The sequence below is a fragment of the Miniopterus schreibersii genome, assembly GCF_964146895.1.
Source record: "Miniopterus schreibersii genome assembly, chromosome: 4".
Lineage (NCBI taxonomy): Eukaryota > Metazoa > Chordata > Mammalia > Chiroptera > Miniopteridae > Miniopterus > Miniopterus schreibersii.
In genome coordinates, this window is record NC_138105.1 from 51920318 (window position 1) to 51938246 (window position 17929).

Genomic DNA, 17929 nt, shown 5'->3' on the forward strand with positions numbered 1-17929 from the left:
TTAACTTTTTATAAAATATTTTTATTGATTTTTAGAGAGAGGGGGAGGAGAGAGAGAAACATTGATGTGAGAGGGAAACATCAATTGGCTGCCTCCTCCATGCCCCCCTACTGGAGATCAAGCCAGCAACCCAGGCATGTGTCCTGACCTGGAATCAAACTGGAAACACTTTGGGGCATTGGATGACACTCAACCAACTGAGCCACACCAGCCAGGGCCAAAATTTAACTTTTTTTTTTAATCTTTATCCAAGGATATTTTTTTCCACTGCTTTTCAGAGGGAGTAGAGGGGGGGAGAGAGAGAGAGAGGAACATTGACGTGAGAGACACACATTGATTGGTTGCCTCCCACACTCACCCCCGACCGGGCCTGGGCGTCGAGCCTGCAACCGAGGTACATGCCCTTGGCTGGGATCGAACCCGGGACAACTTCAGTCGTGGGCCAACGCTCTAACCACTGAGCAAAACCGGCTAGGGCCAAAATTTAACCCTTAAAGCAGTGATTTTTTTTCCTTGTTCCTTCTGGTTCATATTAAATCCTTGCTAGCCTTGTTAAGAGTCATTTATTTATCAATATAGCTCAATAAAGAAAAAAATAACTTTGAAAGTCACATATTACTTCTGAATACTCACCAGTACTAGGCACAGTTAAAGATGCCCCTCAAATGTATGTTGGCTGATTTTGATTGTCCAATTTATCTGTGTAGTTTGGGCCCTCTAGGGTACTTGATAAGCTATTCATTTATTTAAAAACTTTACAGTATTCCAGGCACTGTTCCAGGTGCTGAGAACAGAGGGTTATCAGGAGAGAACACATGAAGACCAGAGATGGCTCTGCAGCCTGTTTCAGGAAGCACCAGAGCCGTTCACGGGGAGCTGTTCCGAGGCTGGGAATTCATTTAGGCAGTGGCGACATATCATTTGATATGGTGGCTGGCCCTAGCCGGTTTGGCACAGTGGTTAGAGTGTCGACCTGCAGACTGAAGGGTCTGGGGTTCGATTCCAGTCAAGGGCACGTATCTTGGTTGTGGGCTCGATCCCTGACCCTGGTCAGGGCGCCTGTGAGAGGCAACCAATTGATGGGTCTCTCTCCCATCGATGCTTCTCTCTCTCTCTCTCTCTTCCTTCCACTCTCTCTGAAAAGCAATGGAAAAAATATCGAGTAAGGATTAAAAAAAAAAAGAAAAACAAAAGAAATAGGTGTCCGCTAAGATTTGAGCACTATTCCCATCTTTGATCCATTATTTTGCGACCTCATGGACACCCCCTTATCGATGGCTTCTGCATATTCATCACTTCTCTCGGCCCATGGCTTCCACACACTGACTTCACTGAGTACAGCTTTTGATCTTCTTTGCATTTGCACAGAAATTTCCCAAAGAGAATGTGATGAGTTGAGGTTGGTTGAACTCCTCCTACTAGTTCAGTGCTCATTCTAGGACCCTCTTAGAGATTGCTGGCAAGCCGACATCGGCCACTCTTGGCCCAGGCACATCCTTTGATCCAGCTGTGATCAAGGCTGCTGGATAATGTGTTATCATTTTAGGATCCCTCAGGAAGTTTTCCCCACAGCCTGAGAAATGGGAGACATTCTGCCAAAAGAAGACTGTTCATTTGAAGGTTCGCTTTTGTGAAATTTGTAAATATCCAGCAGCTAGAAAAGTGCTTAGGTCATAGTAAGTGCACAATATGAATGAAATTAGTTCATTAATCTAGATCTGGAAGCATTAGATATATTTTCATCTTAATGACACATGTGATATACTGTCTTGAGCCTAAATCAGTTTTGTAGTCTTATTTGAAATGATCCAATCTAGATTTTAAAAAATTTAAAAACTCTGGTATACTGTTACTTCTTTGGTGTTAAATACCCTGGGCTGAATTTATTTCATTATTTCCTCTCCTCTATAAAATTGGTCATTTGATTCTAAATTTACTTCTGATATTATATTCTATGCTTAGATGATTTTTCCCATAATGAAAATTGTTATGACCTTACTGATTACCCATGAAATAAAACCTTTTCTAAGATTCTTTAACCTTGCCTGCAATGTTTTGATCACCTCTATAAATTTTCCTGTTATGTGGCCATGGCATTGTAAAAACTAATGGGGCGATAAGTATAATTTCAAACATAGGCAGAAATTTTACTGTGCTTGCCTTGCATTTGGCTAAAATGTGGATGTTGAAAAAAATACAATTACATATTATTTTTCAGTTCCACTGATGTCTTGTCTCCTTCTAAACTGGGTCAATTCTCACTTTAAGGTCCTTAAAAGTGTCACATGGCCTCTGTTGCAATGTGCCCTACTCATTTCCATTACATTATTGCACTTTCCCAACCTCTGCTCGTTGACATTCTTAGTGAACAGTCACAAAATCATTTGCTTCTCCGATTCACAGCTTGACCCCTTCAGTGGCTGCACTTCCTTTATTCTTTGAATAAACTATTTTTAAAGGAGAATGATATCATGGACTGAAGGACTCAGACGGCTTCCTATTTTTTCTTTGGCGCATATAGAAGTTTAATAATAATGCACTGGGAAATGGGAAAGTACACAGACCTAATAGGTGCGCTAATACACTCAGCAGCTTGCATCTTTCAAGAACATTTTGAGAGAAATTATCAGTGAACTAGACACATATTAAAGCATAGATGAGCATAAACTCTGTATCTCCCAATATAGGGAAGAGGATTACAGTTGAGGAAATATTTGAAGACAGACATTGTATGAAAACAGACATTGTTTGGTTGGCCTTTTAAAAAAATATATATTATTTTTATTGATTTTGGAGAGAGGAAGGGAGGAGAGATAGAAACATCAATGATGAGAGTCATTGATCAGCTGCCTCCTGCACACCCCCTGCTGGAGATCAAACCTGAAACTTGGGCATGTGCCCTGACTGGCAATCGAACCTCGATCTCTTGGATCCTCGGTTGATGCTCAACATCTGAGCCACGCCGGCCGGGCTGGTTGGCCTTTTTGATTAGGGAGAAAGCATGAAATATTCGCCAATGCTTTCTATACCATTCCTAAAATCTTGGCAAAGTTCTGCTATTAACATGACAAACTCTGTCAGTTATTGATTATAGCTGATGAACACATTTCTTAAAACCCTGAAGCAAAGACAAGTCCTTTGTTACTTAAAGGTAATTGAAAACCCAATACAGGCGCCATGGCCAATTTGTCATTTCCGTTTTTAGCACAGAATACAAAAAGTGATGCCCTAGCTAACTTGCTCAGTGGTTAGAGCATCGGCCCGCGGATCGAAGGGTCCTGGGTTCAGTTCTGGCTAAGGGCATGTACCTCGACTGCAGTCTCAATCCCCAGCCCTGGTCGGGGCATGTGCAGGAGGCAACCAATCAATGTGTCTCTCTCACATCGATGTTTCTCTCTCTCTCCCCTTTCCACTCTCTCTGAAAAGCAGTGGCAAAATATCCTCAGGAAAAAAGTGATGACAAAGAGGTTATTGTTCAAAACATCAGTCTTAATATTTTTCCATAGACTTGATAAAATTAAGCTTTTTGAATGACAAAAACTTAGAGCATTGCATTAAATAAAGCATAGATTGTTCGACAGGCGTGTCTCTGGGTAATGGGTTTTACATTGAAAGATGATAGATAATACACATATACACACAGTACCTTCATTTATAAAAAGGTGTTGAAGCTACTGGTTTTAATCCTCTAATTGTTTTGATGGCCAGATCTTCAAAATGTATTCACCAAGATACCTAGCATAAAGGCGTCAGAAAGATTTTTAGGTTTGGCTAATGGTCATGTATCGGGAGTCAACTGCTGACTCCTTTTCAGATTTCTGCACATTTCCTCCTGTTTGGTGCCCATGCTCCCATATGTTGCACTCCTACGTCTGAGGCTTCCCAGTGAGTGATGGATAGTCCTTTCATTCATGTCTGCTTGAGGATAAGAAATGAGTTCTTGATTTCAAAATGGGCTTCAATAGCTTGCTGCTTAACTGACTTTTACCTTTTTAAACATAGGTGCCCTTCTGATAGACTGAAACATTATTCAGACTTACCACACATGAGAACTCATAGACGTAACAGTGATATTTTATGTACTCATTAGTCTCAAATCATTAGCTAAATTGTAGCATTCGTGGTCATGATCTTGGGCCCCTAAGGTCCTGTTTCTCAGTATGTATCCTGGGGATCCAAATATTAGGTCCCACAGAGACTGGAAAATGTTAAGAGACAAATGCTATGTAAATATATAGCGGTATCATCTTCATTTTTTCACTGAATCTCAAGGAACACTGTGAATTCTGAACATGGTTTTGTTTTGTTAATATTAATGATACTAATGTCTTCTCTGAATCAACAGAAAGCTACTTAAAAGAGCAGGCTATTAGGTAGTTTGGGGGCTAAAGAGGCCAGGTCTTCTCATGCTCCCAAGGATTTGCCCCTGCTGTGAGACCCAAGGGCTTTATTACACTTTGATGATAAAAAGCATGCACGAGTCATTAAAAATATAGACAAGGCTTTATGTTATATTTATTTATTTTCCAGCTTATACAAACTGGATGTAGAAGCATAAACATAGTACATTTCTACCATCTTCAACAAAAATATAACCAATATGTACAATTATTGTATTAAAAATACAAAAGGGATACAGACTCCACCAATGTCTTTCTAAAAGACATACAGGTACAAGTAGTATCAAAAGTATGAGGAAATCACCAGTTAATTGTACATTCTGCACGTGACATCACAGAGCGAACTGAGATTAGCAGTCCTATGTTCTACAATTACTTAATGCTTAGATAACATTTGTGCAACTTGTGGTAGAGCTAGATTTCTGTCTTTCTATATGCACATGAGGTCCATAGCCTATATAATAAAACTGGCAAATAATGCATATTACATGTAAAATTACAAATGCTTAATTGACAATGTAATATATAAGCAAGTAGACAAATGCCATGAGACAGAAGAGAATTATTAAATAAAGCACTGACATTGTTTGATACAGTGAAAAAACACTGCATTTCGACTTTTTTAAAATTTGAAGCTATTTACGTTTATCTACTGATCAATATGATCAGCTGAATTTAATGGAAAAAAAATCCAAGACCAGCAGTTCCTCACATTTGAGTACTACTCGGATTGGCAGCCTTCACTTTTCCGGAGTCTGTGCAAAAACAACACAAAAATATAGAGTGGAGGGGTCATTTCAGTCATTATAGGGTTAATAGCAGCTGTGAGCAGGTGGTTGCTACACTTAGGTCTTCTCTACCCATCCGTCCATTAAGCCACTTCCAGGCTAGTCTTTGGTGACTAACCCACCTGGCAAAGGCTGGCGCATCTCACCAGGTTTTGGATCTTTTGATCTCTGACCACGTTAAAGGCTTGTTTATTCCCTAATGCCAATTCAGTAAAAGGAGGCTGTCCTGAAAGAGCAGTATTAACAGCTGGCATTAGCTCCAACATCCCAAGCTGCTTTCACTGCAATGCTATCCAGTTATAAACGTTTCTCTTGAAAAACAAAGGAAAATCCCTAAAACTAAATTAACAAAAATCAAAGAAACATAACTTAAAAATAAAAAAAGGGGTTTGCCATCCATCTCAATGGAGCAGGACACACCCTCAAATGACACTGTCCTGCACTCCATAAGGCTCAGACACAGGACACAAGAGTCCCATTTCCCTCCCCTGGCCATGTGCAAACAGTTTTACAGAAGAACCCCACCCACTGGGGAAGGAGTGGATGGGTGTCTCGGTATCTGAGTAATTGGCTAACAGTTTATACTTCTCCAGGATAGGGCACTTCACAGGTGAGGCCTGAAGGACACGGGAAGACAGGGTCACAAGCCAGGTCTTCCCTTCTTCTTGGTGTGACCACACCCTGTCCGGCATATTTGGTTTTTTAGAAACCCAGGCTGGCAACAACCCTACTTAAAGGTTCAAAATAATACTGTACTTATTAAATGGATATAACATTTACTCTCTGAACACAATCTTTAAATTCATTTAAAAAAAAAAAGAAAAAAAGAAAGGAGGACATTGTAAACAAGTGGACAAGCACTGTACTCAAAGGATTTCATTGTTTTCCTTTGTCTTCCTTGGTGGGTTAAAGGCCCCGAGAAGTTCAATGGCTAGCTTTTCTCATTACCACAATGAGACCAAGTGCTAGGACTGGATTGAAATCTAAAAGGAAGATTTAAAAAAATCCTTCCAGGCATTGAGAAGTGCAGCCAGGGTGAATCATCTTGTTGTGATGATCTTGGAATTTGGAATGATACTGTGTGATGTGGCAGGCAGCAACAGTGGGAACTTGAAGATTGCTGCACTGTGCATTTCAAGCAACAAAGTCTGAAAAGTGCCAGGGCAATTTCTTCACAGTATTTCACATGCAAAGGGGAAAGGAAGAAGGGGAGAAGAAGCCCCATGCTGCTTTTAAGGCAGGGAAGGAGGCAAACTGGTCCACCATCCTCAGAATGTGAGTTCCAAGGCTCCGATGCTAGGGACGTCTTCTTGTGCTCTCCTTGCAGGTGGCTCACTCTGGATCCAGAAAAGCCTGTGCCTCAAACAGCAGATACTTGTTCATCTTCTGCAAACACAACCGGGAAGGAAAGAAAAAGCGATGAGCAAATAAGTCATTCTTGCGCTGGGAGAAGATATGTTCACTGATGTGCTAAATAAAAATACCATAGCTATTCTTGTTAGTATACCTCACTTAAAATCCTTCCCTTTTTCCCTAGGTGATGATTATTAATAAAAACTTTAAAATAAAGCATATATGATGCATCTATTTAAATATATACACACAATGCCTGGCCGGCGTGGCACAGTAGTTTGAGCATCGACCTAGGATCCAGGAGATCGTGGTTTGATTCCCGGTCAGGGCACATGCAGGGTTGCGGGCTTGATCCCCAGTAGGAGATGTGCAGGAGGCAGGCGATCAATGACTCTCTCATCATTGATGTTTCTCTCTCTCTCTTTCCCTCTCCCTTCCTCTCTCTGAAATCAATATATATTTTTTAAAAAGGAAATAAATAAATATATACACACAATATAAAATGTATCCATTATCTATTTATAGGTTGGAAAGTTAATGAATTCAGTGACAAAAGTTATAAAACAGCATGACTTTAAAAATAATGTACACTCACATCCAGATAAAAAAAGTCTAGAAGAGGCTACAATGAAATGTTAATAGTGATTATCTACAAATGATGAGGATTATAACTAATTTTCATTGTTCATGTTTTGCTTTTTACTGTGATTATTTGCATACCAAAACATGTTAAATGAAAACTCAAAGAAAGAAAGGAGATTGGGGCAGGATCTCCCTCTTCCTCTTCACAGCTGGAGGCAGAATTGTAGAAGGCAGGCAAAAAAGTTACAGAGAAGTGTATTCCTCCCTTTCCTTTGGAACTCATTACAAGTCCAAATATAACCTTTCCACAGGACACTGAGAATTAGGAGGGAAATCCAGTCATGCACACGCTTCATCACAAGCGACCGCTTCCACAATCTTTAGTATTTCTCGAGCACTTTAGAACACACACACACACACACACACACACACACACACACACACACACAGGAAAGCTCTGACCCTCCCTTCGGAACCCCAACTATAAAACGTGCGGGGTGTGTCTGGGGACACAGCGATCAGGGTGTGAAAGCACAAGCACCCCGGCGCGCTTAGGGGCGGCGTAAACGAACACATCTAACTTCAGGGCTTTAAGAGTATGTACCGTCCTCCTCGGTGGAAAACCCCTGGGTCTGATAGGGGGCGAGGCGCGGGTCGCACTCGCTGGGCTTGTGCCACTGGGGCTTGCTCGCGGGCCTGCCGCCGGCGGGGTGCGCGTGCGGCGGGGGCGCGGGGGGCCCGGCCGCGTCCGAGGGCCGGGCCAGCATCCGGGATCGCTGCAGCGCCACGTTGTAGTCCGGGGGCTTCCTGGCGGGATGGGGATGTCCTTCTGGGAAGTCGGTGATGGGGATTCCGATGTAGCCTGGAGGGGTGGGCGGGGGCTCTCGATACCTGCCCTCCTTTCGCGCTGCAGTGGAGACAAGGCACCAGCCATTACAAAATGCTCTGGAAGGGGGCTTCACGCCACCAACGTCCGTAAACACCTATAGAATTATTACTAGGACAGCACGCAGTGTGACATGAGACAGAGATGGGCATGGGGCCGGCGGGGGAGTGGATGCTAACAAACCAAACGCTCACAGTGGTTTTCTCCGCGTGGCCAAACAATGGGCGAGAGGAGCTGCCAGGCAGTCTCGGTACTTTAAGTCAACTACTTCAAGACTTGGCTTAACTATAAAATAGCAATAAGGGTAACACCCATCCCTTGGGTTTATTGGAAAGATTAAGCAAAGAGAACATAAAAGGTACCCAGTACTATGCCTGCAACTTGCTGGCAGTGCCTGGTAAACGTTCCTTCCTCTCTCCCTGCCCCAGGGAGCAGGCAGGCGGAGCCTCTCTCTGCTGGGCGTTTTCCCTTATCAGGCAGAGAATAATTTCACATTACTTCAGGTCTTGGGCCCACTTTGGAACACAGTGAATTAAAATACTTTTCTAAATATAGTCCCATCGTGTTTATTTTACACTCATCTAGTAGGTCAGTAGTGGCAGCCAGGAGCTATGGGCACTCAGAAGCATCTCTCAAAGCAAAAGCCCAGGGGCGCTTGACAGCGATGCCATCTACCTGCTCTCAACTGTCAGATCAGCTTCTTTGACCTAGAAATGCTAATAATCAATGAAAAAAAAACCAACAAAGTCCTTTGCTTAAAAAATAAAAAATTGGAAAAGTGGCACCAAAAATGATGCAAATTTAAAAACTCTAAAACTATGTGTAAGGTATGTAGTTCTCTTAAAAGCCTGTGATTAATGTTCATGACCTAGATAGAACATGAAATCTGTAAAGGCGAGTAAAAGCAGTTTTATTTTCTTGAACTTTCTAGACTCAACTGTTAGGAACTAAAAAATCATTTTTCTTTCCTTTGCATTAAAAAGTCTGAGTATTAGTTTGCTAAAAGTGTTTTAAAATTTGCAACCTAAGAACAGGTATTAATAGTTATCTCCTTATACATTTGAAAAGGATATTAAATTTGACATCCACCCATGACTATTTACATGGTAAATAAGTACAGTTTCCCTACTAATAAAAGTGATGTTTCTAATGATTACACTCTGGAATTTCTCACTCCCTATTCAATAATGTGTTTCTATACTTCAGTTGTACACACAATGAATATACCACAGAAAATTCATCCCAAGAGACTGGGAGAACATGAGACACTTCACAACAGAAGCAGCAGTAGCAAAGCAATAGCATCTTTCACTCACTTATCAGTTGCTATCTGGGAGCTATTCCAAGTGCTTCGCAGAGAATTCCTTTAATCCTCACACCAACTGTATTAGTAGAAATTACTAAACTCATTTTACAGATGAGGAAACAGACAGTTCAGTGCGTTGCCCAATGCCACAAAGCTAGAAAAGGAGAACACCGATTCCAACCCCAATCCGCCTGACTCCTAAGCTCTTGCTCATTACGTTCTCTCTTAGCACCCTCCCCCTCGTTCCGTAGTGCACAGAGAGAATCTGTTTAGCACAGAAATAATCTGTCTGCATAACAAAATCAATAGAAGATTTTTAAATATGCAAAGTATAAAGTTCTAAGTACAATTCAAGGGAGCAAAATAGAATAATAAAATATTTAAAAGCTTCAATTAAAAATTCTTCCTCTACAGAGAATGGCCATCCTTCCTGATAATTTTCAGCTAAAAAGATCAATATGAGACCAGAAAATAACCATAACGACAACCTACTGATTCCTGATTCTGATAGCCAAGGAGCACGGCATGCACACTACGCTGGAAAATAATGATATGCACCTGACCACAGGACCTGCGCTCTTAACCACAGTTCATGTCAAGCCTTATAAGCAATGGGGGAAACGAGGAAAAAGAACCACAAACACAATTTTACTTTTGATATGTTAAAGCCACGATCCAGACGTGATGATCTCCCCCATAATCTTACCAATAAGTCCCTTTGCAGTAGTTGATGTCACAGCTATATGGGCAGGCATGGGGACAGGCTTGGTTTCCTCTGTGGTCACAGACGGCATGCTGCTGCTTTCGGCTTCAATGGAAACATCTTTGCCACCCCTTCGCTTTATTGTCCCTGTGTCACCTTCTGAGTCTTCTCCCCAGTAGCCTGTGGAAGAGGCCCAGCTTGCCCGAGACTGGGCTTGTTCAAGACTCTCTCTACTTTGATTTTGCCTGTTATATTTTGTGCTATGATCAGAAAACATGATTTGGTCCATATGGCTGCTTGAGGCCCATACACTTGCAGGATCTCCTGAATAATCAAAGTGAGTGTGCCCGAATGGAAGTGTCTCCCAGCTTCTCTGGTGCTGGATGGTCTGTATATTATCATGGGAACCACTTGAGCACGAGGTCCAACTCCCACGGCCGCTGTCGGCAGCATCGAGTGAAGCGCGATCCCCCTGGTCTTGGGACAGCTCCTCTGTGCTTGGAGAAGAAATTACTGTCGCTGTAGCGTATAAGCCCCGACTCTCGGACACTGGTGCGTAGGACCTAAGTGGTCAAAAGAAATGGAAAAGAAAAAGCAAGATTGTCAACAAATACACTTACGGTAAAACCAAAATACTTTTTCCTAGAAAGGTGGCTCTCTTTCATTCCAGGGATAAGATGAAAGCACCACTGGACTGCATGACAGGGGCCAGTTCTGCCGAATTTTCTCACCTTGCCATCACCATAAAGTAAACACAGCAGGAAAAGAACAATTACTTGCTTAGAATAAAGGAACATTTTCCTTACAAGGCTCAATCTAATCTGAACATTTCAGGAAGGCAGCCCATGCCAAGGAACTGAGGCACACGCTAAAGCCACCCTGCCTTCAGCACAGGACGATGGCATTCCAGTAAGAAAAAAACCTAACTCTGAGAGCACAGCAAAAACAGCATGAAAAAGCACAACAGAAATAGCCGGGCACTTAGTAATCCAGATCCTGTGAATACCAGTCACTGGCAAGGGAGAAAAGTTCTTAGGCGTTATGTAAAACAAATGGAAATACGCATCTAGAAAAAAGGACTCATTCTTAAGGGAGGAAAGAAAGGATGTAAAGAGCGCTCAAGAAAAGGCGCCTACCCTAAGCTGTACTGGTCGGGCTCAATCGGGGTCCTCCTCTCCGTCCTGCTCACGCCTAGGTTTGCTTCCACGATGCTGACAGAATGCCTCTGGCGCCTCTCATCATGCAGCGAGACCGGCACCGAGTCAAAGGAAGAATTGCTGACAATGCTGGATCGTGAAGAAATTTCACTGTGACCAGAATCTGAAAAATTATCCACAGTACCGCTGGGAGCCAGGGTGTAGCCTGCATGGGAAAGACAACCAGATTAATTAGACGCTGTAGGTTTATAACATAAAACCAGAGTCTCCGAAACAAAAGCGAAAACCAAATGTAGGCCAAAGAGAGCAATACCAAAGTGAGGAAAAATGCATTTTACTTGTGGAGAGCAGGCGACTGAGACAAAGTAAATTTATACTAGAACGAAGCTTAACTTGCTTAATGAAAGATTAGAGGAAAAAAGAAAACCGTGCTATGTGAACCAGGAAATAATGCAGAAATCATGGTGCTACTCGACTATTCTTAGCTCTCATAAATACAGATTAAACTACTGTCAGTCTCTATAGAAGAAACTATGAAGAATAACTATGGTCAGATTTTAAAGTATATTTTTTGCAAACTGCCAAGTCAGTAATCTTGTTTCCAATTTTTAGAACTTTACAGCATAGAATAATTCAACTGGAAATATTTATAATTTTAAATGGACAAATAAGAGTAAGGAATAAAACCTGAAAAAATATCTTTGGATTTCTGTCACTTGGTTTTTTAACATTAATAATATATTGGACAAATCGCATAAAAGCCAGTTGTTTTAAAGGATGTAATGTACAAAATCTCCACTTTCACCCTAGACGTTACTTTAAAATGTCTAAACAGATGTCCACATCTTGACCTAAAGAGCCCTTAAATTCCCTTTGTTCCTAAAAATAATTTTTGAAAGTCACAAAAGAGGCCTATCTTGGATATTTTTAATAATAAAAAACAACAACCCCAAATCTTCTTTCTCAGTATTCATTTTTACAACATTACTAAGGATCTCATATTACTTAAAATATTGATTTTACATAATTATATGTATGCAATGCAATTTTCGAATGCCACTTATCTACTAAAAAAGTTAACTCTAGAGCACCTAAATGCTGCTAAATTTATTCTCTAAATAGTACTTCCCTGTTCTTTCAGTAACTTGTTAATTCCTGATTTACTTTTTAAAGGTTGCACAGGTCTTGATAAGATTTAATGTGTTCATCTATGAAATGTCTTTTTATAAACCACACTGCAAGTTCTGACAGACAAGATTTAAAACCTCCCCTGAACAGCTTGCTCAAAAAAAAAAAATCTCATCATCACTCAGACGGAGCACTTGACATTTAGAGGATTCTCCCATTTTCCGTAACCACTGAGATGATTCCTCTCTTTCCCGCCCCGCTTTTGGTTCTATAAACCCCACCTATCCCATAGGTCCGAGGTGCATTGTTATTCTTGTTACTGTTCTCACTTCCAAGAGAAGAGGAGGAACTGGTTAAGTCCAACTGCCCGGAGCCAAAAGATCTCAGCTGATTGCCACTGCCACCTGACAACGGGACGAGAAAAGAATTCAGATCCGTTTAACAAGAACAGTAGAGGCTGATGCCCACACAAAATGCACAGACGTCTGAAATGTCTAAAAAGTAAAGCAGAGAGGTACTTGTCGATTCAGTGAAATCTCACAATTTATTAATCTTTTGGGGCCTCCTTCTTGGGGAAACGGTCTTAACCATTTATTATTACTAGTTTATACCCATTCAATTAAAGGGCAAGAGAAGAAAGTAGCCTGCAGGGTTATGTGGCAGATCTATTATTCTAATATAAGAAAGCACCGATGGAAGGAGGAGGATTTGACTGCCTAAAATTTAACCTTTTTAAAAATAAAAAGAGGTAGCAACACAGAAGGTAATCAAGACCTGTGTTAATACAACGAAAAAAAATAAATCAGGAAGGCATTAGTTTTTCTTATGTTTTTAAAGCTCTCCGTAATTAATGTTATATAATCATATTTAGTTAGAACAGCTTTTAGTACAAAAATTATTTCCACACTTACAATCAATAAAAAATTTAAATATATTTTTGGAAGGCTTTATATATACAGTTATAAGTTTAAAACGACTTAGTATAAGATTAAAAATAAAATGGCTCTACTGTATAACCTAAAAAATGATATATATAACTCTGGAATTTATTACAGCTGAAAAGTACAGATTGCTATAAAGAGAAATAATAAGTAATTTAATCTACCTTTCCTTGGAGAACTTTGAGGAGAAGTGGGAGGAGAAGAAAGCTGTGAAGATGCATTTGATATCGTATCTTCTGCTTGTTTCTTGTGACGCTCCAGACTGCCTTCTTCAGACAAAGAAAGAATTTTCTTTAAAGCTTGTGGAGAGTTGATGCCTTTAAGAGAAAGCAAATAACTTAAATAAGTTAACCTTTTTTGTATTAAGATTTAATATTACATTTAGATTCAAGCTTTTACAATTTCAATGGTCTTTGTACTCTTCACGGTATGGACCATAAGCTTATAGAAGACACAAGATACCTCCAGTTTGGTTTCTGACTGATATCTGCCAGAGCCTAGAAATGGACTGTTTTTGATATTTTACTTTAGGTTCTAAATCTTAATGTAATCACCATCTTTATTCAGCAATATGTTAGACAACAATAATTAAAAAATATATATATATATTTATTACTAAGAAGTGAGGTCTGAGTTGGAAACAGGTATTTTGATGTTGTTGGATATGTTAGTTCAGGGAAAGTGGAACGATGAGAGAAAAGTCAAGAGCCAAGAGCTAAAAGGAAGTCCTAAAAAAGCAAATGAGAAAACTCTTAAGGAATTCCATTCAGTTAATATTTGCTCAAATAAATAGATGAAAGAGAAAGCAGGAGGAGGAGACCCACAGACACCACAGAGGAAGGTTCACAGAAAGTCAAAGGGAGTGACCCAGTGCCAACTGGGATCAAGTAAAATGAGGGCTGGAAAAGAAAGAAGGATTATACATGTCATTATACAGTGATTTTTTTAAAAAGAAAAATTTTAGAAATGAGGGAGTCACATTAAAATATTTTACAAAGTAAATATTATGAGCCACTCTCCATGACCGAATTTTGAACAACAAAAAGATACTTGGGAAGGCATCATAGACTGAAACTATCTCAGTAAAATGCTAGTTTTAATGTTCTTAACAGAATCCATTAAAAAGGAAGCAATGAAATTTAACAAAGATTTAATTCTTCATTTCACCTCATGTGCTTATGTTGTTTTAATACAATCTTTTAAATCACCTTTAAGGCAATATTTTAATTATATGTATAGATGCTTAAATACACAGGATGCATGAAAATCTGAGCTACACTGAAGCTTTATAAGTAAATAGTTTTGATTTTGAAAAATTTCCAAGGTGAGCATTATACACAGATTCAAAGAGCGTTGTCTTTTGAACAGTATAGATGAATGTGAGGATGCTATGCCTTAGAAAACTGTTCCAGTTCAAAAGTGGGTATAGTGATGACAAAAACTCTAATTTAAAAATGCAGAAAGGGCCTGGCTATCGTGGCTCAGCAGTTGAGCATCGGCCTATGATCCAGGCGATATTGGCTTGATTCCCGGTCAGGGCACATGCCGGGGTTTCGGGCTCGATCCCCAGCAGGGGGCATGCGGGAGGCAGTCGATCAATGACTTATCATTGATGTCTCTCTCTCTCTCTCTCTCTCTCTCCGCCCCTCTCCCTTCCTCTCTCTGAAATCAATAAAGATACATTTTAAATAAAAAAAAAATGCATGAAGTATTTAGAACAAAATTATTTCATGAATTAGAGTGGGGGCAGTTCAGCATCTTTAAATTAATATTTTATTATTATGTGACTGAATATTTATGTCAAACTAATTATCATAAGACACATGACTATCTCATCCACATTTTTAAAGTTCATAAATTCAAATAGGCCTAAAACATTTTGAGAAATACTCTCTCCGGGAAAGTGGGGTATAGTATTTTATATATTCAGGCACATCTATATTTGGGCTAATAGGTTCCATTTTGGTAAAAGGAAGAGTGATAAACTGCTATATAAGTTCAGTGTAAAAGAGGAAATAGAAGTCAGATTGCAGGGGATTTAGGAATATATGAGTAGCAATAAGACAGTGGACAAGAAACATGAAATTCAGGTTGTTTGTGACAGGGGCAGCAATCCAAACATTTATTTGAGAGGGAAAATGTCAAGTAAAGGTATTCTTTTCTCAATCTTCCCCAGACTCTAAGGATAGGACACTTGCTGATCCAAAGGATTGGGCCAAAGGATTTACTATAAAACTCTTGCCCAACTCATAAAGACAGGTTGTAATGGGGCAGGAACTATCCTAGTTACCAAAACCCTATTTTATCTAAGTAAACTCTTTGCTACTAGTTTTCAAAAAAATTTTTCCTTTTATTAATATTGTTTCCTTTCTTTCATATATATACATGGGAACCAGTATATTTTATGCAAAATAATTTTGGCTGTTAGGAGGTATTTTTGAGTTTGGTGAGTGGATATCATGAGCAAAAAGCTCACCCTCCCGAGTTAAAAAAAAATAATTTATGGACAAAACTAGTTTAGGTAATGTATATGGACAAAGCAACTTCTGTACTCATTAAAAATTAAATTAGTAAAAGCATAATTTCCCCATTCCATGCCCCCATCCTCCACTATGACAAATGAGCACAAGTAAATGAGATACTCTATCAAATCAGTACCTTCTACTGAGAAAGGTAAAGTTTAACTTACTCAACATTGATGATCTATTAAGAGGTAATAATCAGGGAGAGACTCGAGAATATTAGACAAAGTTATCCAAGACAAGCATTTTCCCCTAACCTGAAAATTATGACAGTGAATAGCAGCAAAGAGAACATGAATTTAGTCACCTACCGAAGGGTGGAAGGTCCTTCACGGGCACCTTCTTTCGTGAAGGATAGAGGGACACAGCGGGGACCTGCAGCCCTTGGTTGGCTTTATGTGGTGGTTGCGGTGGCTGGGTCTGGGGCTGGGGCTGGGCTTTCTGCTGTGACCCTGCCCTCGGGGCCACCGGGGAGGTCTCAGTTTTGACAGGCTTTTTGTCACCAGGATTCTTAGGCACTGATAATTTTTTGGTTTGAAAATAAAACAAGAAATTTAAGATGTTAGTAGCTACATACAAGATACTTTTAGAACTACGTGAGTGTTTTCTGAAGGCAAGATCCTAAAATGTGTCTTTTTTTTCCTGTTGTCTACGTAAAGGACAGATATGGGGGCAGGGGGAGAACCCTAGTTACAGAAAATATTGAAGGCATAACAGGGAAAAGATATTTACCTTATGAAACTATCTCAAAAGATGATTCTTCTATTAAAGACCACATTAAAAATTGAAAAATATGGATAATTCAACACATCATGTGTGTGTATATTAAAAACACACACAAGTATATCATAAAAACTACAACAGGAAAATTGTTAGAATTATGTTTCTAAAATGGTGTTCAAAAGCCCGTGGCATATATGAGCTTAGTTTTTACTTAATAAATGCTATTAACTATAATCTTTTTACTCTCACATTCTCTCTTCTATGGGGTAGAACTGTGTTAGTTAAGAGCAGCCAATGCTGCCTGAATACTATACTGAGTGTATAATTTCATGGCAGATAAAAAGCAAACCAATTTAATAGGGCAATTAAATGCTGTATGTATCGTGCATTAATATTAAAAGCAACTCGATGACATAAGTATACTTCCTGCAATTCACCCATAAAGAAGCTAAGGATTAGGGAGCTCAAGGAACCTACCTAAGGTGACCTTGCTAGGGAGAGGGGCGAACAGGATGTGAACTCAACCGATCTGACCTCAGAGGACAGGCTCTTCATCAGGACCCACAGAGCTTCCATAGTGGAGTGCCTGGGTAAGCCTGAATGACTTGAATTTTCTCAAGTCACCTACATAACATTCATATTCTATAGACGGTATCTTCAAACTTGCCCATAAAAGACCGAGCCATGCCCCAAATATAAAATGCCTCTGTCCTACAGATATACAGGTGTCCCCCCAAAACTGTATATACACTTTAACAGCTAATAGCTCAATTTTAAAAATGAAACGTATTTTAACAAAGATTGACTTTATAATTATTGCAAGTACGTGCATACATTTTTTGGGGGGACACTCTATAGATGCAAATAAAGAGAAAACTGCCTCCATTTCCAGCCTGGCCAGATTTTTTAAAGGCTGGGAAGCCTCACATTAGGCTGAGCTGTAGTTCACTGTGCAGCAGAATTAGAATTACTGCTTTACGTGGTGGCTGAACTTAATGCTGGGTGCCGTCTGGGCAGAGGGGGTAAAAGGCGGCCAGCACACCATACTTAGTTCTGCCCCGCTCTGACCTGGTGGCCCCTCACCCCTCTCGGGTTGCCCATCCCTTTGGAAGCATCTGTGAGAACACAAGGGGTGCAAACGCGAGACCCACCCACCCACGTGTCCCTCGCCTGCACACTGGCTGTGTTGGGATGAAGCCCAAACAACAGGCATCCTAAGTAAGCCTGTGGTGTCACCCTCCCCACACTAACCCAGCTGAATTCTCTCCAGTCCCCTACGTAACAGATGGACGCGAGGCCCAGCCCAGGACAGGGCTGCAGGGTGCTCCACGGCAGCACCCAAGGCGTGTCAGGAGACTGCTTCCCGCGTGCATTAAGCCCCCCTTTGTCACCCCCGGCCATGGCACAGGAGGCGAATCTGCACCCCCGCCAGATCCCGCA

General features: G+C 40.4%; 1 protein-coding gene across 13 annotated transcripts in view; it reads right to left on the bottom strand.

Moving 5' to 3' along the window:
- Positions 1 to 5999: 5999 nt before the first annotated feature.
- Positions 6000 to 17929, bottom strand: part of RAPGEF2 (Rap guanine nucleotide exchange factor 2) — a gene marked incomplete at its 5' end in the record, with an annotated part of 216469 nt that continues 204539 nt past the window's right edge. For 7 of the 13 annotated variants that reach the window (XM_081134183.1, XM_081134184.1, XM_081134182.1 and 4 more), the window contains 7 exons: positions 6000 to 6574; positions 7728 to 8030; positions 10022 to 10581; positions 11155 to 11380; positions 12585 to 12707; positions 13409 to 13561; positions 16078 to 16284. In XM_081134183.1, coding sequence (XP_080990309.1) covers positions 6549 to 6574; positions 7728 to 8030; positions 10022 to 10581; positions 11155 to 11380; positions 12585 to 12707; positions 13409 to 13561; positions 16078 to 16284 — 1598 coding nt within the window. In that variant the 3' untranslated portion in view covers positions 6000 to 6548. The remainder of the gene's footprint in view (positions 6575 to 7727; positions 8031 to 10021; positions 10582 to 11154; positions 11381 to 12584; positions 12708 to 13408; positions 13562 to 16077; positions 16285 to 17929) is intronic. The other 6 variants (XM_081134187.1, XM_081134186.1, XM_081134181.1 and 3 more) reach the window with 2 other exon arrangements.